We start from the raw sequence: 23404 nt of genomic DNA, 5'->3' as shown, positions 1-23404 counted from the left end.
TGCCCAATAATCGTGTCTCGAATTTTTTTTTTTTTGTTGACGTGGATTTTTTTTTTCAGTTTTATGACAAATTGCAATTCTACATAAGAAGTTAGGAAACCATTCACAAGTATTTCATCAACAGACTAGATTTATATTGAACCATGCAGTTTTCATTTATTCTAGGTATAACATTATTATATTTAACTTCATTTACATTATCAGAAAAAGATTTTTATAAAATCCTTGGGATTGAAAAAAGTGCCAGTGAAAGAGAGATTAAATCAGCATTTCGTCAATTAACTTTAAAATATCATCCAGATAAAAATCCAGGAGATGAAAAAGCTCATGATAAATTTTTAGAAATTGGAGAAGCTTATGAAATTTTAAGTGATCCTGAAAAGAGACGTAATTATGATCAATTTGGTGATCCAAATGGACAACCACAACAACATCATAATTTTGATTTTGGAGATATGTTTGGCAATTTCTTTGGTGGACATCATCAGCAACATCAACAAAGACAAGGTGGTAAAAGAAGAGGAGATAGTTCACAATTAAGTCTACGTATTCCTTTGGTTGATTTTTATAATGGAAAAATTATTGAATTTGATGTTGAAATGCAAAATGAATGTGAAAAATGTGATGGTACTGGATCAAAAGATAAAGAACGTAAAACTTGTGAAAAATGTCATGGTAGTGGACAAATTACAGTTTCTCATCAATTAGCTCCAGGCATGGTTCAACAAATTCGTATGCAATGTGATAAATGTGGAGGTCATGGTAAAGTTGTTAGTAATCCTTGTAATTCATGTCATGGTCATGGTATTGTTAGAGGTCCAAGACATTATGAAATTTATGTTAAACCTGGTCAACCAAGAGATTCTCCTCATGTATTAGAAGGTGAAGGTGATAAGAATCCAAATTGGATCCCTGGAGATTTGATTGTATTATTAAATGAAGAATTTGATAAAAGTTGGGGTTATAGAAGAATTGGTAATAATTTGTATCGTACTGAAGTATTGACATTGAACGAATCATTACATGGTGGATGGGAGAGAACAATTCAATTTTTTGATATTGAAGAACCTGAATTAGTATTGAAAAGAGATCATGGTATTCCTATAGTAGATGGACAAATTGAAGTTATTCCAGGTAAAGGTATGCCAATTGTTGTTGATCATGATGAAGAAGAAAAATACGGGGATTTATTCATTGAATATAAAGTGATTATTCCTGGCGGTATACAAACTGAAAAAATCATTGAAAAGGATGAATTGTAAAGTTAAGACCATGTAAGCTGTGTGTATTAATAAATAAGGTATAGAAAGATAGGATAAGATGAATCTAATAGAGGCTATTGTATATATCTGTATATCCGCGCATTTGGGTTTTGGAAAGATGTCTCCGGGAATGTACTCCCGTCGGAAATCCGTTAATGGTATCCAAGTTTGCGGAATCTTAGTCAAGATCTCGGGGAAACACAATAACGCATACACTAATGAACTCCACAATGTCAAAGGTTATACTATACAAGACAATAGAATCTTAATTTAAGGAAACTAGATTTGAGGAATAGCCTTTTGTTGAGTTAACAATAATCAAGAAATTACCCCAGTTTCATCTCCAGATTTACACTGATAACACTCGTAGACATACACATACACACACAGAGAGAGGGGATATCTACACATCTTGCATAATTCTCAGTTCATTCTTGTCGTGTAGTTTTCTCTCTTGTCATTTGTTATCTCCCAATTCCGTTACAATGAATTTTGATTGCTGTTAGATTTCCACCACACACGACATTCCTCGACCAGGCCGACATTTCTCCATCGAATGGTCAAACAACAAATAGGAGAAAGAGGAAAACAATTGAATAATTTATGACAAAAAAAAATTATCCCATCATGGTTAGCATCTCATGAATCATTTGGGGGGACGTACGTATCAACCATTATTGGATACACGTTTTAAAATGGTTTTGATATTTGAGGAAGGAATTACAATCCCGACCGGAATATCAGTGAAAACTTTACTAATGCAATGTACAACTGGTAGCTCGTGCGCAAAATGACACAAACAATCAAATGAAAATTTTTTTCTTTCTTTCTTTAATTCCACATTTAATGATAGGAGGGAAGGTGTTTCTGGTTTTCAAAGATTGGCGATGTGTCGAGATTTAACATCTAAGTCAGTAGAGGGGTATAATAGTGGGTTAATATATGTCGTACACTCTTGGCTTATTTCATCTAATAACCATACGTTTGGAAGATGAGTGAGTGGAGTAACATTGTCATTGCCTCCCTGCCTCCCTGCCTCCCTCTTTCCCCCACCCACCACGGCCAAAACCACGACGACGACAAATTTAGTAAAAATTAAGCGTGGGTGCGGGTGGAGGGGAAGACGACGACAAAGCAAGTAAAGAAGTTTTTAGTCTGGGCAACTAACTATGTAACTAAATTATGCTTTTAGCTAAGGCGTTGAAATAACAAACCACAAACCCCAAATCACAAAAAGCTTTTACTTCTCTCTTATTCTGGGAGTATAAAAGCAATGAGTTGTTTCCCCCTTTTCACCGTTTCCCTTTGAAATTTCACTACTGAACTAGAGATAAAAAAACAACCATTTCATTCTTTACTTTATTAACTATTCATCATTAACATATTCAACTACTAATACCATGACAATAACATTAACTACAACATCTAATAAAAGTATAATATCCCCACAGCCTACAAAACTCATACCCACAACAACAGCCACATCTACTTTAAATAACACAACAACTGTGCCCACAACAATAGATAACAACAACAACAACACACAGACTAACACCACTGGTATCTGTTTATTCAGTCTATCCCCTACACCAACTCCAAGATCTACACCTTTTTATTTGGACCAATATGGATTAGAAGAATTAGACGAAAATGAAAGTATAATATCTGAATTAAGCTCATCTTACCAGAGCCAATCTATACTACAAGATTATCATCACCACAACCAAAACCACAACCAAAGTCATCATCATCATGATTTTATATATTGTGGAAATTCACATACTCAACAAATTACAACTACTTCTGTATCACCATTAAAACCTTCACCAAGACCTAAAACATTATTAGCTCCTTATATATTCTATGCTACAAATTTACTTCATCTTTCCAATCATTTTATAAATTGTGAATTTGATTCATTTAGTAATCATGTTATATTAAATCCAAATATTCCTAAAATTCAACATACTTCAATAATATCACAATTGAAAGAAATGTATAATCTTGCAATTGAGCTTAAAGATGCAGTATTACAATTTAATAAAATTTTAGGTTCTTTGAAAACTCAACAAATGTCAGTAATAACATTTAAGAAAAATTTAGATTTAATTGTTGATAATGAATTAAATATTCCTGTTCATACAATAGTTGATCAAATTATAGATGGATTATATCAATATAATTTAACTATTGAGGATTGTTTAAATGATGAATCATCAGATGATTTAATGAATGAAGAAACTTGTCAAATTATTAAAGATTATCATTTTAAAATTGAATCACTTTTATATTTGAATGATTGTGAATTTAATATTACTCATGTTGAAAAGTTTTATAATTTATTAATGAATTTTTGTACTGACTAAACAACAATAAATGAATATTATTATTGATGCTTCTTAACTACCATTGTAGATGTAGATTGATAGTTGATTGTCAGTGCTGTATCACTCAATTGTAAGTATAACTTTATTATAATTCTATTACTATTAGACACTTACGGAGCAATACCTTACAAAGTCCACAAACCTAGGGTGAGAATCACACCTATTGTTTGACTACCCACTAAAAGTGGAATTAAACATACTTGAACATTGTACACCAAAATTCATTCTTTAGCTTTTGGTAGGATAATTACTAAATGCAAAAAGTTAGCACGAAGAAGGATACCAGCTTCGGTTTGATTTTTAATTTGCTCTCATTGAATAGATTGTATATTCCAGAAGTAGTTATTTTGACGTCAGTTTACAGTATTAACTAGGAGTACGTCTTTTAACAAGTTAACTACATAATCTTGATCGTTACTACCAACCTTTTATATGAAAGACTTTCCACAAATCTAGCATTGATGTCTAGTTGTTCAAAATTTCCATAATATCCATTATTGTATTAGTATTTATATTTTTTATAAATTGTAGTTAGAACTTGTACTGGTTTAATGTCTACAGTTGATACAAATGAATTTCATTCAAGGGAATTGAATTTACAAATCCATTCGTATACTTCAAAATTAAGTGTATCAAATGCTAAACACAGTTTCTCTGAAATTCACTATGACATACTACTTACATTGCTATCCCTAGTAGTGACTTTTACATTGTTTTCAATTTTATTACAACAAGAATAACATTATACAGATATAAATAGAATAGTTTGTTCATAGTAATTTCACATTCTATTTCTTTGTGTTTACCGCATAAGGAGCTGATCATACGAATTGAGAATTATATCTTGTCAATTTCTTTCCCTTTAGTCGTTGGAATTAAATCGTACTAATGAATATACTAATTACTAATAATTTTTTCTACTATTCATATTATAGGATCAAGATTTTGTTTATATTAATAAACGTATTTACTATTTTGTTATTAAATTAAGTTGAAAAACTTGTAACTATACAAAATAACCACATGTTAATCACCAAGATATCCTTATTCCGGCATGAAAGTCTGATCCAAGAACTTCAACGGAACACCAAGATGCTTAGCAAGGAATTTTGTATCTAATTTAGAACCAAACATAGCCCCATCTCGATGTGTATCGAATTTGTAGACCTTCTCCGAGATATCATACTGTGAACGAGGACAGTCCAAAATATCCTTAACCTCTATAGTGCTAATACTCATACTTATAGTACCACAAAACAATCTGTCATTTTCAGTAAAGTAGAACATCCTCGGTTCTCCCTCTATACGTTTCGTTCTAAGTCCATAGGTCAGAACATAGTGGCTACCCAATTCAATTCGTCCAGGAAACAATAACCATGTACTAGTTCCTACTCCAGGTTGATTTTCATCAAAAAATTCATACCTAATATTTCTAGCTTGGTTCTTAGATTTCAAAAATTCCAACTCTTCGTCATTGAGATAAAAGGCAACAACCGAGGCATCTCTGGTCTCATAATATCCATAAAATGCTTTGGGTAATTCAGATTCCTCCACTTCAAGCTCATCATCATTCTTGATGGATTTCATAATTAATCCGCTTTCATCCCATAAGACGTAGTTTTTCAAGTATAATGGGAATGGTGAATTTCTCATTTTGGGAACCTTCTTCTTGATGTACTCTTGTTTGATGTTGGTGTCCTTGGTAACATCGATATACATCAACCTTGGATCTTGAATTGATAATTCATCGTGGTGATCAACTCTGAAAATCCTCAACATGCTTGTTGCTTCAGAAAGAAAATCAGATAAAATTGAATCGCAGACAATGGGAATTGTGATGTTATTTATAGGTTTTGCCGTTACATTCCAATATGTTGCAATTGTATTTTGAAGTGAACGATTGAAAACAAATTGGAAATTATATCAGTGGTGTACTGAAATACACAGTAGAACCAGCAACAATGGCCCACCATGGTATCTTGTTGCTTCTTGTGGATACGTTGATTGATGTTCATAATTGGTAGGTGTTGACAGCTATGATTCATATACTTTATTTGTATTGTGAAGAGTACAACTGTTGAACCTCACTGAGATTGGAGGTATTACTGATTCATGGTCGAAATTCGGGTGTAACTCTAGTGGTCAGCTCCTGGTGGATGAAATTGTACTTACTAAGAAGTGATGTCAACAATCACAGATTGAATCAACGATTCAAAAATAAAAATCTGGTGAGATCTGCACGACCTGTGCAAAATAACTGAGACACAATACACTTTGGTCTTCACAATACCTGATTCATTAGTATCAAGAACTGCAAATTCTACTATCACTAATCCCCGAAAATATAATTTCATATGGTATTATATATTTAAAAAGATATAAAGTAGAAAAACACAACAGCGAAAGTTTCATCAATAGCAAGATCAATATTTCAAATGCTTACTTATTGTGTTGGCCATAGGACTTGGTGACAAATTCTCCATTAAGGCAGATGATATCTTTACAAGGATAATTATAAGTCTTGTTGAAATATTCACCCAAGATATCTTTAACACCTTTGGCATATCTAGCTTGAGCATCTAAAGAAGTACCAGAAACATGGATGGTCATAGCGTTACCATAGTCTTTACCATATGGATTGTGCATGGTTCTCCATGGCATATCTTTTGGAGCTGGTTGGAATGGCCAAACATCACCACCATAAGCAATATGACCAGAATTGACAGCATCAGCAACAGCTTGTGGGTCGGTCAAGGCACCTCTGGCAGTATTTATCAAATATGAACCTTTTTTCATCTTAGAAATCAATTCTTTGTTAACCATTCCTTTAGATTCTTCATACAATGGACAGTTAAGAGAGACAACATCAGCTTGGGAGAACAAATCTTCTAAAGTATCAACTCTTTCAAGGATATTGTCAACATCGTTGAACAATTTAGAAGCGTCGTTGATCTTCTTGACAGCAGCATCTGGTTATGCTTGGTAGTCGTAGTACAACAACTTCTTTGGGTTGAAGGCAACTAATCTTTCCAAGATTCTGTAACCAATTCTACCAGCACCAACGGTAGCAAAAACTTTACCTTCCATATCGAATTCGTCTTTGGCAACAGCAGCAATATCCCAACCACCACTGACGGCTTGGTGGTGACCTTCACCGTAGTTTCTGAGTAAGATCAGCATGGTCATAACAGCATGTTCAGCAACAGATTGGACATTAGAACCAGTCACTTCCAACACGGCAATTCCTTTTTCATTCAAAGCTTCAAGATCATAGTTATCGGAACCAACACCAGCAGTGATACATAATTTCAACTTTTTTGCAGTGGCCAATCTTTCTTTGGTAAGATAAGCAGGGTAAAATGGAGTGGTGATGATAATTTCAGCTTCTGGTAAATACTTGTCAAAAGTGGAGGTAGGAGCAGGAGTTTTGTTAGCAGTAGTGATCAATTCGTAACCATGTTCTTCAACAAACTTTCTAATACCTAATTCATTCTCAACTGTTCCCAATAATCTAGGTTCATCAGTAGAATGTTTGTCTCCAGGGTAGAGAACCATTAAAATCAAAGGCTTGGTCATTATAGTTATTATGTTATATCAATAGTGATAGAATAAAGGGAAGAAGAAAAATGAACTACAATCATGGATGTAAATTGTTTGATATTTATACATTTTTATGAACCATTAGATATAACTATCAATAATTGCTATAGAACATATTGGAATCACCAAACCAGTAAGCGTTTCTCTTTTTCCCTTTACGTGATTCCATAAAATACTATACCACGATAGTTGAGAACACTGTGTTTAGAGATTCCACTAAGTTCTTTTGATACTCCATCTACGTGAATACCGTACACAATGGATTCCATGTATTATCAAGTGTAATCCATTACTAATTAATGACATATATATATACTCGTTACTGATTGTCAATTGCCAACTTGCACCTTATATTCTAGATGTTTCTGTTACTTATCACCGTAATTGATAACTTTGTGGTGAGTGTAGTTTTGCAAAGTAGCACTCCTTGCATAAAAGGGATACAACTTTGCGATGAGTTTTCATATCGGAAACAAACAAAGGGGGGAAACAGGACTGATTGAACCTCCAAACAGAGTGTATTCCAGTGATCAGACTACAAGATCATCATTAAGATTATCAAAACCAAAACATGAGCTGATTGTATATTGCCAAAAAAAAATTTAAGTGTATACTGCTGTAATGCATAACCTAAATTCGACAACAAACAAACAAAATACCTGCGGCAGAACTTTCGTACCTCAGACTTGCATACATTAACAATGCAGAGTATAACATCCCCCAACTGTTTGAATGTTACTTTCCAATTATTTCGATATCCAAACACGGATTGTATCGTAGTGACATTTAGTCCAAGATCACCCAATAGTAGAAGAGTACATCCCACGCCAAGTGAAATTTCGAACACTAATAATATTATTAGTCGTCCTACTGGGATTGTGCCAAGGCGGCGATTCTTGTGGCCTGAAATGCAACGGAAAAACTTTGCCCATTTGCAAGAAAAAAATTTTTTTGTCTTTTTTGTTTGATTTTCACAGTCACATAAATAGATTGTAACCTGCCCCCCCCCCTTCTAGATTTTTATATGATGGCTGATCCTGGGTGTATGTTTATCGTTATCAGTATAGGAGAATCTGTTGTTTTATCATTATCCTGGTGCTAGATATAACAAAAAGAAAAGAAATCAGGCGGGCATTCGACTCCACCAAACTTGTTTCTTTTAGTTGCAAAATAGATTTTCTTAGAAGAATATCCCACTGATTGCTGTTTTATTATTTTTTTATATACACTGATTCTACAATAAATATCGTCATCACTTGTTTTTGGTATATTTACAGCTATTGACTTTATTATCTATTCATAACTTATTATTTTTCAAATCATGTCATTTTCATCACGTTCATCACAATCAATACAAAGTAAACAAAATCTGGATGATGATATCCAAGCCATTTCCTACGCTGGTGAAGGAGATGAATTCGTTGTTCTAGGAGGAAAGAAATATTATAGACACGAACTAATGCAAGCATTTGTTGGGAATTTAAATCCAGGTGTCACCCCATATCCCGAATATAATTTTGGTAATGCATCTGCTATTGGATTGGCAAGTTTTGCTTTAACTACATTTGTACTTGGTTTATTTTATGCAGGTGCTAAAGGTATCGATCATATCAATGCTGGCGTTGGATTATTTATATTTTATGGAGGATTAGTTGAATTTCTTGCGGGCATTTGGGAATTTTTCAATGCAAATACTTTTGCATATGTGGTGTTTTGTAGTTATGGTTCATTTTGGATTTCTTTAGGATGTTTAAATGTACCTTCTTTTGGAATTATTTCCGCTTATGAAGATCCAAAGATGTTGGGAAATGCCATTGGGTTTTTTTTAATTGGTTGGGGTATATTTACATTCATGATGGTTCTTGTGACTTTGAAAGCCACTATTCCATTCATTGGGTTATTTGTTACTTTAGATGCAGCTTTCTTTGTTTTAGCAGCTGCTTATATAACAGAAAGTAATGGGTGTTTAAGAGGTGGTGGTGTTTTATGTGTCATTAGTGCTTGTTGTGGTTGGTATGGTATGTTTGCTGGTGTTTCCGACAAGTTCAATTCTTATTTTGTTGTCAGACCGCTCCAAGTACCTGTCAACCAGAAACGATTATTTTATATTTGATAGTATAGTCTTGTATTTATATATACTTTTTTTAAATTAAACAAATGATTTTATTAAGACAACTGTATTCATGTATAGAAATGTAACAAAAATTGGGAATTTTCACTTTTAGGGCAATTCGGTACTACAAACCATTCAAGATTTTGTGTAAACTCCCCCATAGTATCATGCAACTTTGATTGCAACTTTATGCAAAATTCAGCTAATATTATACGAGTCGAATTATCACCACCATCTGATGATTAATAACGATCAACTGTCGTAATTTGTGACACATCCGCTAAAGTTCCCCAAGAAGGTATAAATCCGATTTTGTTATATTATTATTATTATTATTTAATCGTTTTAACCGACAATGAGTATTGCTGACAAATTCAACAATCTCAATGAATTTTTTTTTTTTTGTTCTTTGATGAACCACAGTATAAAAACCAAGCCACAGGTGCCGTTCCATGAAATTTAACACTCCTTAGCCAAATATACTCCCAATAATGACAATCTCTAAAGAAACAGTCCCAATTACTCCATTAGGTAATACATTACTTTTTGAACCAATCAAAGTAGGTGCCAACACTTTACCACAAAGAATTGCTTTTGCTCCTTCAACTCGTTGCCGTGCCACAGCTGATAATATACCAACAGATTTACAATTGCAATATTATGATGAAAGATCCAAATATCCAGGTACTTTAATTATCACTGAAGCTACTTATTTATCTGAACAAGGTGGTTTAAACCCACATGTACCGGGTATATTCAATAAAAGACAAGTTGAAGGATGGAAGAAAATCAACGATGCTATTCATGCTAACAATAGTTTCAGTTCTATTCAATTATGGTATTTGGGACGTGTAGCTAATGCACAACACTTGAAAAACAAAGGATTACCTTACATTGCACCATCTGGAGTTTATTGGAATGAAGAAACTGAAGCCATTGCTGAACAAGCTGGAAACCCATTACGTGCTTTAACTATTGAAGAAATTGATCATATTGTTGATGTTGAATTTCCTAACGCCGCAAGAAATTCCCTTGAAGCTGGTTTTGATTATGTTGAAGTTCACTCAGCACATGGATACTTATTGGATCAATTTTTGAATACTGCTTCAAATAAGAGAACTGATGAATATGGTGGTAGTATTGAAAACCGTGCTCGTTTGTTGTTACGTATTATTGATAAATTGATTCCAATTGTTGGAGCTGATAGATTAGCTGTCAGATTATCACCATGGGCTAAATTCCAAAACGTTGATACTGAAGGTGAAGAAATCCATAGTTATATTTTGAACGAATTACAAAAAAGAGCTGATGAAGGAAATCAATTAGCTTATATTTCATTAGTTGAACCAAGAGTTCAAGCAAGTTGGGATATCGAAGAGGATAAACAAGTTGGATCCAATGATTTTACTTACAAACATTGGAAAGGTAACTTTATTAGAGCTGGTACTTATGCTCATGAATTAGATAAAATTGATCAAGATATTGATAATGGAAGAACATTACTTGCTTTTTCTAGATTTTTCCTTTCCAATCCTGATTTGATTGAAAAGTTAAAGGACGGAATTCCTTTAACTCAATATGAAAGACCTACTTTTTATACTCAAGACAATTTTGGTTATAATACCTGGCCAAGAAATGGAGAACTGATCTCATTTGATGAAGAAACAGAAAAGGCAAGAGTTGGAAAGCCATTAGCTTAGGTACATAGACAATATAGACATTACTTTTATTTTATTTTTCTTCTAAGACATAAATATTCATTACTAATTTTGTTATTGTTATTATTATTATTATTATTATTATCATAAGATTATTTCATTTTTTCAGACAGTGGTCTTGGGAGACCGTGGAAAGTAATATAAGAATTGAATTTATCAGCCATACCTGCCCTCATGGGCTACCGCCCGCAGCAAGCACTGATGACACATAAAACACCACCAGCTTTTATACAACCTTGACTTTGAATCATATTACCAGCAGCTAAAACCCAAAATGCAGCATCTAAAGTAGCAAACAATGCCACGAATGCATAAGTAGCTTTGAAAGTCAATATCAACATCATGAATGTAAAAATACCCCAACCCAGTAAGAATAAACCAACGGCATTATTAGCCATTATTGGATCATCATAATGTGAAAGCATACCAAAGGATTCAACATTCATGGTACCTAAAGTAATCCAAAATGCACCAAAACTACAGAAAACAGTGAATGCAAAAGTATTACCGCAAAAGAATTCCCAAACACCAGCAAGAAATTCAACTAATCCACCATAAAAGATACAAAGACCAACAACAACATTAGGAACTTTAATTCCTTTAGCTCCAGCATAGTATAAACCAAGAACAAATGTTGAAAGGGCAAAACTTGCTAAACCTACTGCTGAAGCATTACCAAATTCATATTTTGGATATGGTGCAAGCCCAGGGTTTAAAGTACCTGCGAAAGCTCTCATTAATTCATGACGATAGTATTTCTTTCCATCAAGGATGACAAACTCATCCCCTTCACCAGCGTAAGAAATGGCTTGAATAGGCATTTTGTGATGATCTTCATAAGAAGTGATTTTACCAGACGACTGTGACGAAATTGAAGACATATTTATAATAAAATTTCAGAACTATTGATGTAGAGGGTTGATAGGAGATAGAGAGAAAATTCCAAACTGAAATAAACAGGACATATGGAATTTATTCTATATAAAAATAAAAATTCAGTAAGATGAACAGCCGTCTTCCCCCACAACATATATGCATCTGCTGAGGGTGCAAGGAGTTTTTTTTTTAAAATTTTTTTTCATATTTACGTAATCAACAGTTGAGCCAAAGTCCATCAGCTCATTCTCTTTTTATTTTTTCTTTTTATACCATCGTACACAATTGAAAGTAATACGATTATTATTGTTTGCTTTCTATTTTTTTTTTTTCGCAACAAGAAGCGAGCGACCCACTGCCACCAAACTCCGGGCCCAGCCAGGCCGAACAAGAACTGGAAACAAGTCAGACAGAGATGGGCCGTTCGGTCGGTGAGGGGTAGGGGAGAGAGGGGGAGGGCCAACAGAAATTAATTTCGCGGTGTTTGGTGGGTCACAGACAAATTTGGTTTCTCAAAACTCCGAATCGCATTGGTCACGTGGCAAAATCGGATTTATAACTTTAAATTGATAACCCACACGTTGTTTAAACTCCTAATCTAATATAATCTAAGCCTACTATAACCCCCCATCTATCTCTCTAATCGACTCCTTATCGGAGTTAGTTTATGTTTTATGACACGATATCTCCCTTGACAAGAGGGGGTTGATTAATCTGGGGTATTGTAATTAAGATTCAATGCAATGTACATTCTAATTATAACCTATACAATCCGTCTATAATTTCGCTTCATCGGATGGGATAATCTTTGGAAATCTCTTTCTTTCAGTTTCTTCATCTATAGGTCCATCTTGTCCATAGGTATTATACCCCCAATTGAATGCTTCATAAAACAATTTCCTATCATATTTCACCAATCCAGTTGGATTATTCTTAAGTTTCAGAACTAAATCAGGATTAGATATAAAATACCTACTGAATCCAACCAAAGTTCTACCATTTGAAGTATCTTCAACAATACTTTTAAATTCAGGAGCATCATAAGTATAATTTCCTGCTCTTAATAAAACACCTTCCCATAATTCTTCAACAAATTTATTATCACCTTTCATGGAATTTAATGATACAGTAACGGTACCTTGAACTCTTGGTTCAACAACTGATAAATAGGCTAATTGATTTCCTTGATCAGCACGTTTTTGTAATTGTTTAATTAAATAAGCAAATGTTGGAATAGGACTTTCATTTTCAACAATACCTTGAACTTCAGCCCATGGAGATAATCTAAGTGCTAAACGATGTGCTCCAACAACAGTAATTAAATGATCAATTAATTCTAAAACAAATCTACATCTATTTTCAATTGATCCACCATATTTATCTGTTCTTTGATTAGAACATTCATGTAAAAATTGATCAATGAAATATCCATGAGCTCCATGTAATTCAATAAAATCAAATCCTGCAGCAATAGCATTTTTAGCAGCAATAGTATAATCATTATAAATAATATCATGAATTTCTTGTTGTGTTACTTCACGTAATGGTAAATTAACTTTTTTAGCTTGTTTTTCATGTAATTCATCATCATAAATAGGTGATGGGGCAATATAATCTAAACCTCTTTGTTTTAAAATTCCAGGAAATCCAACTCTTCCTAAAAACCAAAATTGACAAGAAATAAAAGACCCTTTTTTATGAACTGCATCAATAACTTTCTTCCATGCTTTAGTTTCTTGTTTTGTGGAAATTTTGGGACATCCATCATATCCACCAGCACGATCTGAAATTAAAGTAGCTTCTGAAACTAATAAAGTACCTGGATATTGAGCACGATCAGAATAATATTGTATCATAAGATCCAGAGGAACATGTCTAGTATTTGGTTCATCTGGACTTGAAGCAGCTCTAAATCTTGTAGTTGGACAGAAGACAACTCTATTGGAAAGAGTCTTTTCTCCTACTTTAATAGATTTGAATACAAATGAATCCTTTAATGGTGTTTCTGACATCTTGATAACTGTGGTTGCTCAAGAGGAATAATGCTGAACAAAAGAAAAACAGTGGAAATTTCATTTGATTTAAATATCGGAAATATGTCCAACATTGGAAATTATTATCCCGTGGCAAGTGGGGAGGCGCACAAGATACAGATCGCGGTTCAGAGATCGCGGAGAAATTTTTCTTTTTTTCTCGCCCGAAGTTCATATTGATTGCGAACGGATAATTATACTATTTTTCCATTATTCAACACATATATATCTACAAACTTATTTATTCCTCTTCTTCTTTGCTATTGGGGAAACAAAAGCAGCGTTATACCTCGGGGAATTTGTAGTGTTGTTAGATTTGAAAGTAGGTTTAGGTTTAACTTGGGTATACGTTGTGAATTTATCCTTTGGAGGTAATTGAGGAGATTTGTTAGTTTTAGTATATTGAGGCATGGAAATATTTTGATGTACTGTTGGTGCTGTTGTTGGTTTAGTGATTTTACTCTCTGATGCATTTGGTGTAGCATATTTACTTATAATTTCAGTATTTGTTGGACTATGACTACGTGCATCAAGATAACTCATACTTCCATGCATAGTTGAATTTGACATGATTGTAGTTGCAGAATATCTAGAAATAATTGATGATGTTCTCTTTAATACAGATCCATTTCTAGTTAATTCAGCACCTTTTTCTTCTTCATTATGTGCAACATCTTTATCTTTTGGAACTTTTTTATTTGTAGTCCATAAGGATGCAATAGTACAAATAAAGGCAAATCCCAATGCCATATAAAAAACATTCTTCAATGCAAACATGATAACTCTATCCAATACCAAATTTCTAATATTTGCATCAGGAATATCATTCCATAATACATCTGGAGTGGAAACAATTTCATCAGCTTGGAAAACCAGTAATGTTTTATATTGAATAGAAGTATGATCAAGATTATTAACAAATGATTCAAATTTAAGTTTAACTGATGTGTTGTAAACCAATTGAGCAAAACTAACTGATAATGTACCACCTAAAGATTTCAAAAATGATAAAAACACCGTAATCATAATTAAAGAACCTTCAATATCTTTAGGAACTTCTAATTGAGAAGATAACAAAGATGCTTGGAATTGTAAACCAATAGACACTCCAACTGGAATTGGCAAACCAATTTGGGCATGAATACTAGAATTTCTATTCAATAATAATAATAATGCAGAACCAACTGGTGCTAAGATACCAGATAACATCATGGAAGCTTTAACATTTCTAGTACGACGAAGGAAAGGACCATTCAACATTGATGCGACTACCACAGAAACAATCATTGGTAAAATAGCAATTGATGATTTGAAAGCAGATTTGTTGAATATAACTTGATAATAAGTAGCTAAATAAGTGATTAAAGCAATGAAAACGGCAAAATTTGTAAATGAAGAAATACAAGCACATAAAATGGTGAATTTTTTAATGAAAATAGGTAAAATCATTGGATTTGGAGAATATTTAAATGTCCATATTATAAATGCAATAATCAGAAATCCTCCAACAAGGAAATTTTGAATAATATAACCTGATTTCCAAGCAAATTCAACCCCTCCAAATGAAAGTGCTAATAAAATTAAAACTAATCCTGTGGTTAATAAAAATGTACCCATATAATCAATTTTTTTCAATCTTTCTTTAAAATTTCCTTTAACTTTTGGTGGATTGAAACCTAATAAAAGAATACCAAATGCAGCTCCACCAATTGGTAAATTAATCCAAAAACACCATCTCCAACTTAAGTTTGTTAAAATTGCAGCACCAACAATTGGACCTAAGAAACTACAAGAATAAGTAATTCCTAACAAAGCATAAGATAAAGATCTTTTTGAAATTGGAACTGATTCAGTTAAAATAATTGAAATAATCGATTGAATAGTACCACCACCAATACCTTGAATAACTCTACCACCAATTAAAGTTGGCATATTTTTAGCTAATGCTGATACTAATGAACCAATTTGGAAAATAACAATTCCTGCTAATAAACAATTTTTTCTTCCAAATGCAACAGCAATTTTACTATTTAATAAAGATAAACAAGCCATTGGTAATAAATAACCTGAAGTTAACCAACCAATTTTATCAAATGCATTAAATGAATTACCAACATCACTTATAATTGTAGTAACAATAGTTTGATCTAAAACAACTAAAAATAAAGAAACAATACAACTGAAAAGTGTTAAAACTAATCTAAATCCAGTAACATATTGATCAGTTGAATGAGTACCATCACCAGCATCAGCTTCATAATAATATTGTTTTTTCTTTTTTAAATTTTGATGACTACTACTAGTACCCATTTCATGAGTTGACATGGCTAAAGTAGATGCTGAAATACTCTCATTCTCACCAATTTCTCGTTGTTCATCATTTTCATAATAACTTAATTGATCTTCATTCTTTCTATCAAGAGTAGAACTTAATTTTCCTGCAGTTGCAGCATCATCATCAAATATTTCATCATTTTCATCATCATCATCAGGGTAATGACTTGAATTATTATCAAAACGTGATTCATCAGTTACAGAACGAGGTTTTTCATGAAATGAAGGATGATTTGAAGATATAGTATCATCTAAATATGGAAGTTTTATATCTGATAAATTTGCACTTAATCTAACTAAATAATCAAGTGGTCTTTTAATTGAAGGTTTTCTTAAATATGGATGACGAGGTTTTGGTTTATCCATTGATGGTGGAACTGGTGGTTTCTCCAATTCTGGAGGAACTGATGATGGTTTTTGAGGTTCATCATAAGGATTCGACATTTCTTTTCGTTTTTGTTTTGAATCAACCACTTGATAAGATAACAACGGTCAAGAAGAAGAAGAAGAAGAAGAAAAAGAATAACCATGGATTGCATTTTTTATTTTAAAAAAAGGGGGACAGCTTGATGATTTATAAAGGAGGTAAAGATCAATCTAGGAATATAGAAAGCATATAACAACGTATTATTATTATTATTTTATTGAAAGTAGATCCTTTGGGAATGATTTACTTTGAAACTGTGTTGCATGAGAATGTCAAATTATTTAGCTGCAAAACAATAACTGTAACATTCTCCTCCTTCTGCGACTGAGCGAGTGAGGAGTCAATTGAGTGGCTGATTGGCTCGACCGCCGCGTGCGAGGATGATGATTTTGTTCGACGGAGGAAAGTACGCGCTGATCTTTTTCGACCTGTAAGTTTATTTACATTCCAGTATCTAACACTTTTTGCAAAACCTTGAATAAATGATCTACACATTTGAAGGTTTTTGACTGATAATTAGTATTTCAAATTATATGGATTTCATTGGTTGATAGAAAGACAATAGAAAAAAGAGAGGGGTTCAGATTTTTAGTCTATGTCTAAACGTTTAATCATTAAACCATAAAGTTTAGTCTAATTACTTACATGAATAACTGAACTATCTATAATACAACTAAGGTACTACATCAACAACGCTTGGCTCGTTTAACATTAATCCCCTGTCAAGAACATATACAATTACAGGCAAATCGTTTCTTGATTTAATTTTGTCTCATCATCAATGTTTCATAATTTTTTTTTTTTCTTATCATGTATTATTATGTATAACTACACCTTTGATTAAACTTGTTTATAAATTTTATCACCATAATGTTTAGCAAAAGCCAATTGATCTTTTTCATCTTTAGCAGCAAATGAATTTTGTGGTAAGACCAAGACATCACCCATTAATTTAGGAATGTTCAAATTATGTAATTGTTGCCAATTAATACTTTCAAAAATTCCACTTAATAAATAATCATTCCAATATTGGAAAATAACATCAGTGAATCTAGCACTACCAGTCCATTTCATAATAGTAAGAGATTTTTCATTAGTATTACCACCCAATTCTAAAGTATCCATATTTTTAGTATATTCAATAATTTGAGCAATGATTTCTCTTAAAATAGGATGACCTGGTTTTGATTGCATGACAAATTGAGCAAATTGTAATCTTCTAACAGAATCTTGTCTCCAATTTGGAGAATTTGAATCACTTTCAACACTTACAATTAAACCAATATCTAAAGGACTAACATTTTCAGGGATCCAATTTGGAATAGGTTGAATTGGGAAAGTATCAATATCAGCATAAACACCACCTTTAGCAAATAAAATTAAATATCTGAAAAAATCCATTTTAAGTACAACTTCAGGTAATTTTTCAAATGCTTGAATAACTTCAGGAACTTGTTTAAATAAATGTTTAACCATAGCATGAGCAGTATCATCATTAAATAATTCATGAACAAATCCTGGATTTTTATAAGCCCATTGTCTTTCACCTTCTTTATATCTTTCATCAAATCTTTCATCATTTAATCCATGTTTCCAAGTTTGCCAAACATAAGCTGGAAATCTAGCATCTGCATCATATGGATATAAAAATGTTAATTTATCTCTAATTGAAGCAGTTGCTGGTGGTGCTTTTAATAATTTAATTTCTTCTAATAATTTTTTATTTTGTTTTTCAATTCTAACTAATCTTTCATTTTGTTCTTCAAAAAATTTAGCATGTAATTTTTCAATTTTAGCTAATAATTCACCTTGGTTTTTAGTATTTTCTGTACTTAATAAATTAGATAACCCAAGCATTTTATCATTTGGTAAATTGGATATAACTTCTTGAATATCTTTACCTCCATTAAGTGATGGAAAACTGAAAAATGTAATGATTAAACCAAGAATGGTTAATGTTAAAATTATAGGAACATATTTTCGAAACCCTACTCTAGAACTAGTTTTGAATTTAGTCATATTGGAAATAAATGATCAATACAAATAAGAACTCCTGACAAATATTCAGTTGTTGTTGATGATGATGATGAAGATGTTGATGTGGTTGTAGATTTTTCTCAGATCTGTTTTTTTTTTTTTTGAATAAATTTCTTTTTTTTTTCTGTTCTATTTTTTTTTGTTCGTGCGTGCCTGAAATTGTCTCTCACGCACGAACAAAAATAAAAAGGTCGTGCCCGTAGCAACCAAAAAATCGAATCCAATTGAGAAACTATCAATCAAATGGCAAACAGTGTCTCCGTTGATGATTAATTCCCAATTCATCAATAAACTAGTTTCACAAATGACTACAGGACTTTACGGAGGAGCTATTACAATTAAACAACTTCCAGCTTCATTTATTGATGTTTCTCATATAAGAGATGTTCCAGATACTCAGGAAGTATTCATCAATGAAACTTCAACTACTTCAGGAAAATTAGATCATTCATTAATTATAGATTTATTAGAAAAAGTCGATCCAATTGAATATCAAGAAGCTATTCATTTACATTTACAAGATATTGTTCCGGATCATGTACATAACCAACCTTTGGAGGAAATCGACCAAGATGGAATTTCAAGATATTTCAGTTATGTCACATTCAAACCAGAGTATAAGAAAATTGAACCAGATTCTCCAAAGCAAATAATAACCTTGTTGTGTTTAATACGATTAGATAAAGTAGACACTGATGTTATGTTACAATACATTATCCCATTGAAAGAACACACAGAGGTTAATTTCAATGGTGATTCGGAAATTGACAAGTATGTTCAAGAAAGTTACAATAATTTTAAAGAGATTGGTCTAAGCTTTACTGTGAAAGATTGGAGTTTATTTGGATAAGAGAAGAATTGTCTATATTTAAAATCTAATCCTTTTTAACTTTTGAAGTGAAGAACAATTTGGAGAAAATAGAGTAGACAATAAATAATATACCAATCAATAATCCAAGAATCGTAATACTGTTGATTCTATCAAATGTAGTAACACCATGTGGAATATCAATTGTCAATGTGTCTTTACTTTGATCCAGCAAATGATAAAACACGGTATCCTCTGTGAAATAAACTTCGTAATTACCACCAATGTTATTTTTGGTATCAAATGGAGACTTGCCTAAAAGATTGCCCTCTTTAACATTACAGCCAATGAAAATAGCAGGTGGGGTATTTATAATTGTTGTATCCGTTTTCTCGTTAGCATTTTCTGGTAATTGATATCTTGAATGTAAAGTCAAATTGACTTCATTAGTGATATTGTCAAATTCTAACAAGACTTCATTTCCCCATTCACTAATTTTATACTCTGGCAATTCCAAGTTTTTATTACCATTATTAACCACCAATTGTGATCCAGCAGGGACATTTTGAAACTCATCAAAGATCAAAGACTTGTTCACATTTAAATAATAATATAATTTACACTCTTGAATGTCAACATCATCAGGAAGGGTGACATCAATTTTAGTATTCAACACTGGATGTAATCCTTGTGGGATAACTTTTGAGTTGGATTCACCAAAATATCTATGTCTTGGTTTTATATGAAACATAGTCTTGTGTATATTCTGATCTTCATCTGTATCATCCAATACAACTCGAAGACCAACAAGATTTAAATCATCTGGACTGGAAATTTTATCATCAATTAAGAATAATCCGACTTCTTTGAATAAATTTGGATCACTATTAAAATTTAAACTATCGACATTAGTTAACAATTCCCTGATGGTGACTTTTTCATTCGTAAAACTATAATCATAATCTGAATGTTCATGTACATTTCCGTTGATCAAATCGACTGGTTGTAAATCATGATAATAAAATGAATTTATGTTTGAAATCCACGATACTGGAGGAATGGTAATATTCAACACCTCGAGGGTCAAATCCCCCACTTGTTGCCAAAAATCTTGTTCATTGACATCAGCTTGAGGAATTGCATAAATATTCAATCCAGGAGCATAATCAAATTGAAAGATTGGATCATTATTAGCGGATTTACTAAATTTTGATTGAATTCTGAGTTCTTTAATTGCAGGATATGTATTATCTGGTGTAGTTGTGAATTTATTTTCAACAATAAATGGATAGCCATCAACACTAGACAATTGGAAATTTGTTTTATTTACATTTTGAACAATTCCGTCATGACTTGAATAAGGATTGAAAACAGTTGTTCTTTGTCTCATGGTGGATTGGTTGATATGGATGTGGCAAAAAAAAAAAAAGCAAAGAGCCTGATAAAGGGTTCTGGACATCCAAAAAAAAAAATGTGTTGCCATAATTTTGTTTTTCGATTTGTTTGTTCTCGATCTAAAGAAACGGAGTTAATATCAAGTGATAGAAGAGTGCGGATAAATAACCATCCCAAAATGGAAGTCGACAAATGAACGGCTACTATAGGTTCGGAAATATATCGGGTACAAAAAAAATTTTTGCGTCCCAAATGATACAAAAGTGGTTTCCTGCACAGAAAAAAATAAAGACGAAATTCTCCTTGAGGAACAAAAAGGAAACAACAGGGAAAGGTTAAGGTTTAAAACAGTAAGTTCAAATGATGATAAGAGAACTAGTCAAGGAAGTAATTAAATCACAAGAGAATATTTAAGTGTGGATTGATCTCAATTTAAGGTTATAAAACCATTGGAAGCACACACATACACGTCCACCCAGTTGTTACATTTACCAATCTTAGGTGTTGCAGTGAAATCTCTTTTTGTTTTCGTTGTCTTGCATCGAGGAATTGCAGGAAATGTTACTTACCACACGCATATGCAGACTCACACTCACCTAATCAAATAAAGAGAAAGTAAGCAAGTAATTACACAATTCTGATTTAAAGCAAATTTAATAAAAAAAAGAATGAAACCGGAACTCAGGGAATACAAAATAAAGAAGGTAAAACCCAATTTCAAATAATTTCCCTCGGAACTTATGATAGAGAATATAACAAAATTGTAAAAACATAAGATGCCGTGTGCGTATGTATATTAAATTAAGACCATATTATGTAACAGTAGTTGTATTAGTAGTTGTAGTTGTAGTTGTAGTAGTAACAATGTGAACAATGAAGTGTATATAGACATTATATAAAAATTGGTAATTGCAAAAAATAAAAAAAAAATGGGAATAATCATATCATTAAATTAAAATAGTGTGCTGGTTTAAATTGTATTGTATTGTATTGTATTGATGAACAAAATTAATAAAATAAAATCAACCACAACAAGTAGAATGGAAAAAACGGGGAAGAACAATCAATTGAACAAAAGGAAAAAAAAAAGGGGGGATGAGGAAATCAATCATAAAAGCAGGAATAAAGGTTAATGGAGGGGAGGGGGAGGGAGATAAATCAATCAAGGAAACTTTGTATCGATAAGAAATCTATTGGTATTGATTCAAAATAGAACCATTATCTAGTGTTATATTGTTAACAAGGGAATGATGATTAACTTGTACTAATTTCAAACTAGAAGTTAACAATCCGAAAAGATTAATATGTTGACCAGTCAAATAATAAATGATCTTTTCTGTGGATTGAGTGACAACCATTGGGACGAAAAAGATGGTGTAATAGATACCAATGGCTAAGATTAAGAAATTTATGGATTGAAATACAAATGCTTCCCCTTTGGATAAAACAGGCAATGGACTGTTGTAATAATACATGTTGTAAGCCTTTTTGAATTTATTGAAGAATTTAGTAGCAGCAATGACACTCATGGTTTGTAATTTGATGATAATAATAAGATGATGTGTATGAATAATAAATACTGAATAGGTTTTAAGAACTTTAGCTTCTAAAATAGGAATATATAATTAAATAAATAGGTGAAAAGGGCAGAGAATAAGTAAAGGATGGATTGGAATGAAGATTGGTTGCAAGTAGTTGGTGATAGTTGGTTGTAAAATTGAAAAATGAAAAAATGAAAAAATAAGTGTTGCCAAAAATAATAAATAAATAAAAAAAAAAACTGTGGGAAATTGTTGCTTGTTTATATATAATGTTTAGTTGTGTGTGTGTGTGTCTGTTGGTTGTATGGTTTGTTTGTTTGTTTGTCAGTTTGTTTGAGTTTGTCTTAGAAAAGAGTAAAGTTGGTTGTAAAAATAAGAATTACTAATGTATGACCTCTTAATTACACAAAACTAAAATAAATACAAACAATAATTAAAATTTCTTTTTTTCTCTCTTGGCACACGACTTATTGTTGCGTTTTTATTTCTCTCACCAATTGCCTCACTATTGGTGTGCGGGTGTAGTCTCCATCTTTACAGAGAGAGCGATTTTCAAGTAAATGCAAGTTAATCAACAAAACTGATTCTAAAGTGCCGATTTAGCCGTTTGCTATAATACTTTACTTGCCTTGCTTTCCCTTGCCAAAAGTAAGAATTTTTACACTCGTTGACTAAAACTACTGCAGCATGATAGTAATAATAATAATAATAATAATTAGCAAATCCCACGGCTCATATGGTAAAAGAATAAAAAATAAACCATACAAGATATCATAGATTTAATGACTTTTTTTGAAATCTTCTATAAATATCTCTACTCCTCATGCCTCCATGTCTCATCGCTACCCCTATTCTATTGTGACATCCGTTAGA

General features: G+C 32.3%; 14 protein-coding genes across 14 annotated transcripts; 5 read left to right on the top strand and 9 right to left on the bottom strand. All coding sequences in view use genetic code 12, as the record gives it.

Annotated features, from left to right (window-relative positions):
• Positions 1–143: 143 nt before the first annotated feature.
• Positions 144–1262, top strand: CTRG_02842 (uncharacterized protein; the record flags this gene model as incomplete). The annotated part of the gene is made up of 1 exon (XM_002548499.1): positions 144–1262. One exon carries the CDS (start codon positions 144–146, stop codon positions 1260–1262), a length of 1119 nt encoding a protein of 372 aa, XP_002548545.1.
• Positions 1263–2662: 1400 nt separating this feature from the next.
• On the top strand, positions 2663–3628 carry CTRG_02841 (uncharacterized protein; the record flags this gene model as incomplete). Its single annotated transcript, XM_002548498.1, has 1 exon — positions 2663–3628. The coding sequence occupies one exon, from the start codon at positions 2663–2665 to the stop codon at positions 3626–3628; it is 966 nt and encodes a 321-aa protein (XP_002548544.1).
• Positions 3629–4693: 1065 nt separating this feature from the next.
• CTRG_02840 (uncharacterized protein) lies at positions 4694–5428 on the bottom strand (the record flags this gene model as incomplete). The annotated part of the gene is made up of 1 exon (XM_002548497.1): positions 4694–5428. The coding sequence occupies one exon, from the start codon at positions 5426–5428 to the stop codon at positions 4694–4696; it is 735 nt and encodes a 244-aa protein (XP_002548543.1).
• A 660-nt stretch (positions 5429–6088) lies between these two features.
• CTRG_02839 (formate dehydrogenase) lies at positions 6089–6472 on the bottom strand (the record flags this gene model as incomplete). Its single annotated transcript, XM_002548496.1, has 1 exon — positions 6089–6472. The coding sequence occupies one exon, from the start codon at positions 6470–6472 to the stop codon at positions 6089–6091; it is 384 nt and encodes a 127-aa protein (XP_002548542.1).
• Positions 6473–6622: 150 nt separating this feature from the next.
• CTRG_02838 (formate dehydrogenase) lies at positions 6623–7225 on the bottom strand (the record flags this gene model as incomplete). The annotated part of the gene is made up of 1 exon (XM_002548495.1): positions 6623–7225. One exon carries the CDS (start codon positions 7223–7225, stop codon positions 6623–6625), a length of 603 nt encoding a protein of 200 aa, XP_002548541.1.
• Positions 7226–8570: 1345 nt separating this feature from the next.
• On the top strand, positions 8571–9362 carry CTRG_02837 (acetate uptake transporter family protein; the record flags this gene model as incomplete). The annotated part of the gene is made up of 1 exon (XM_002548494.1): positions 8571–9362. One exon carries the CDS (start codon positions 8571–8573, stop codon positions 9360–9362), a length of 792 nt encoding a protein of 263 aa, XP_002548540.1.
• Positions 9363–9853: 491 nt separating this feature from the next.
• Positions 9854–11062, top strand: OYE2 (NADPH dehydrogenase; the record flags this gene model as incomplete). The annotated part of the gene is made up of 1 exon (XM_002548493.1): positions 9854–11062. The coding sequence occupies one exon, from the start codon at positions 9854–9856 to the stop codon at positions 11060–11062; it is 1209 nt and encodes a 402-aa protein (XP_002548539.1).
• Positions 11063–11259: 197 nt separating this feature from the next.
• On the bottom strand, positions 11260–11961 carry CTRG_02835 (acetate uptake transporter family protein; the record flags this gene model as incomplete). Its single annotated transcript, XM_002548492.1, has 1 exon — positions 11260–11961. The coding sequence occupies one exon, from the start codon at positions 11959–11961 to the stop codon at positions 11260–11262; it is 702 nt and encodes a 233-aa protein (XP_002548538.1).
• A 771-nt stretch (positions 11962–12732) lies between these two features.
• Positions 12733–13968, bottom strand: CTRG_02834 (uncharacterized protein; the record flags this gene model as incomplete). The annotated part of the gene is made up of 1 exon (XM_002548491.1): positions 12733–13968. The coding sequence occupies one exon, from the start codon at positions 13966–13968 to the stop codon at positions 12733–12735; it is 1236 nt and encodes a 411-aa protein (XP_002548537.1).
• A 258-nt stretch (positions 13969–14226) lies between these two features.
• CTRG_02833 (uncharacterized protein) lies at positions 14227–16767 on the bottom strand (the record flags this gene model as incomplete). The annotated part of the gene is made up of 1 exon (XM_002548490.1): positions 14227–16767. One exon carries the CDS (start codon positions 16765–16767, stop codon positions 14227–14229), a length of 2541 nt encoding a protein of 846 aa, XP_002548536.1.
• An 823-nt stretch (positions 16768–17590) lies between these two features.
• On the bottom strand, positions 17591–18769 carry HOC1 (alpha-1,6-mannosyltransferase; the record flags this gene model as incomplete). The annotated part of the gene is made up of 1 exon (XM_002548489.1): positions 17591–18769. One exon carries the CDS (start codon positions 18767–18769, stop codon positions 17591–17593), a length of 1179 nt encoding a protein of 392 aa, XP_002548535.1.
• A 283-nt stretch (positions 18770–19052) lies between these two features.
• CTRG_02831 (Ran GTPase-binding protein) lies at positions 19053–19637 on the top strand (the record flags this gene model as incomplete). The annotated part of the gene is made up of 1 exon (XM_002548488.1): positions 19053–19637. One exon carries the CDS (start codon positions 19053–19055, stop codon positions 19635–19637), a length of 585 nt encoding a protein of 194 aa, XP_002548534.1.
• A 25-nt stretch (positions 19638–19662) lies between these two features.
• CTRG_02830 (uncharacterized protein) lies at positions 19663–21078 on the bottom strand (the record flags this gene model as incomplete). Its single annotated transcript, XM_002548487.1, has 1 exon — positions 19663–21078. One exon carries the CDS (start codon positions 21076–21078, stop codon positions 19663–19665), a length of 1416 nt encoding a protein of 471 aa, XP_002548533.1.
• Positions 21079–22180: 1102 nt separating this feature from the next.
• CTRG_02829 (uncharacterized protein) lies at positions 22181–22519 on the bottom strand (the record flags this gene model as incomplete). Its single annotated transcript, XM_002548486.1, has 1 exon — positions 22181–22519. One exon carries the CDS (start codon positions 22517–22519, stop codon positions 22181–22183), a length of 339 nt encoding a protein of 112 aa, XP_002548532.1.
• Between the last annotated feature and the right edge of the window lie 885 nt (positions 22520–23404).

This window comes from Candida tropicalis, assembly GCF_000006335.3.
Source record: "Candida tropicalis MYA-3404 genomic scaffold supercont3.3, whole genome shotgun sequence".
NCBI lineage: Eukaryota > Fungi > Ascomycota > Pichiomycetes > Serinales > Debaryomycetaceae > Candida > Candida tropicalis.
Note: the sequence above shows the minus strand (reverse complement) of the source record. Positions and strands in the feature narration are given on the sequence as shown.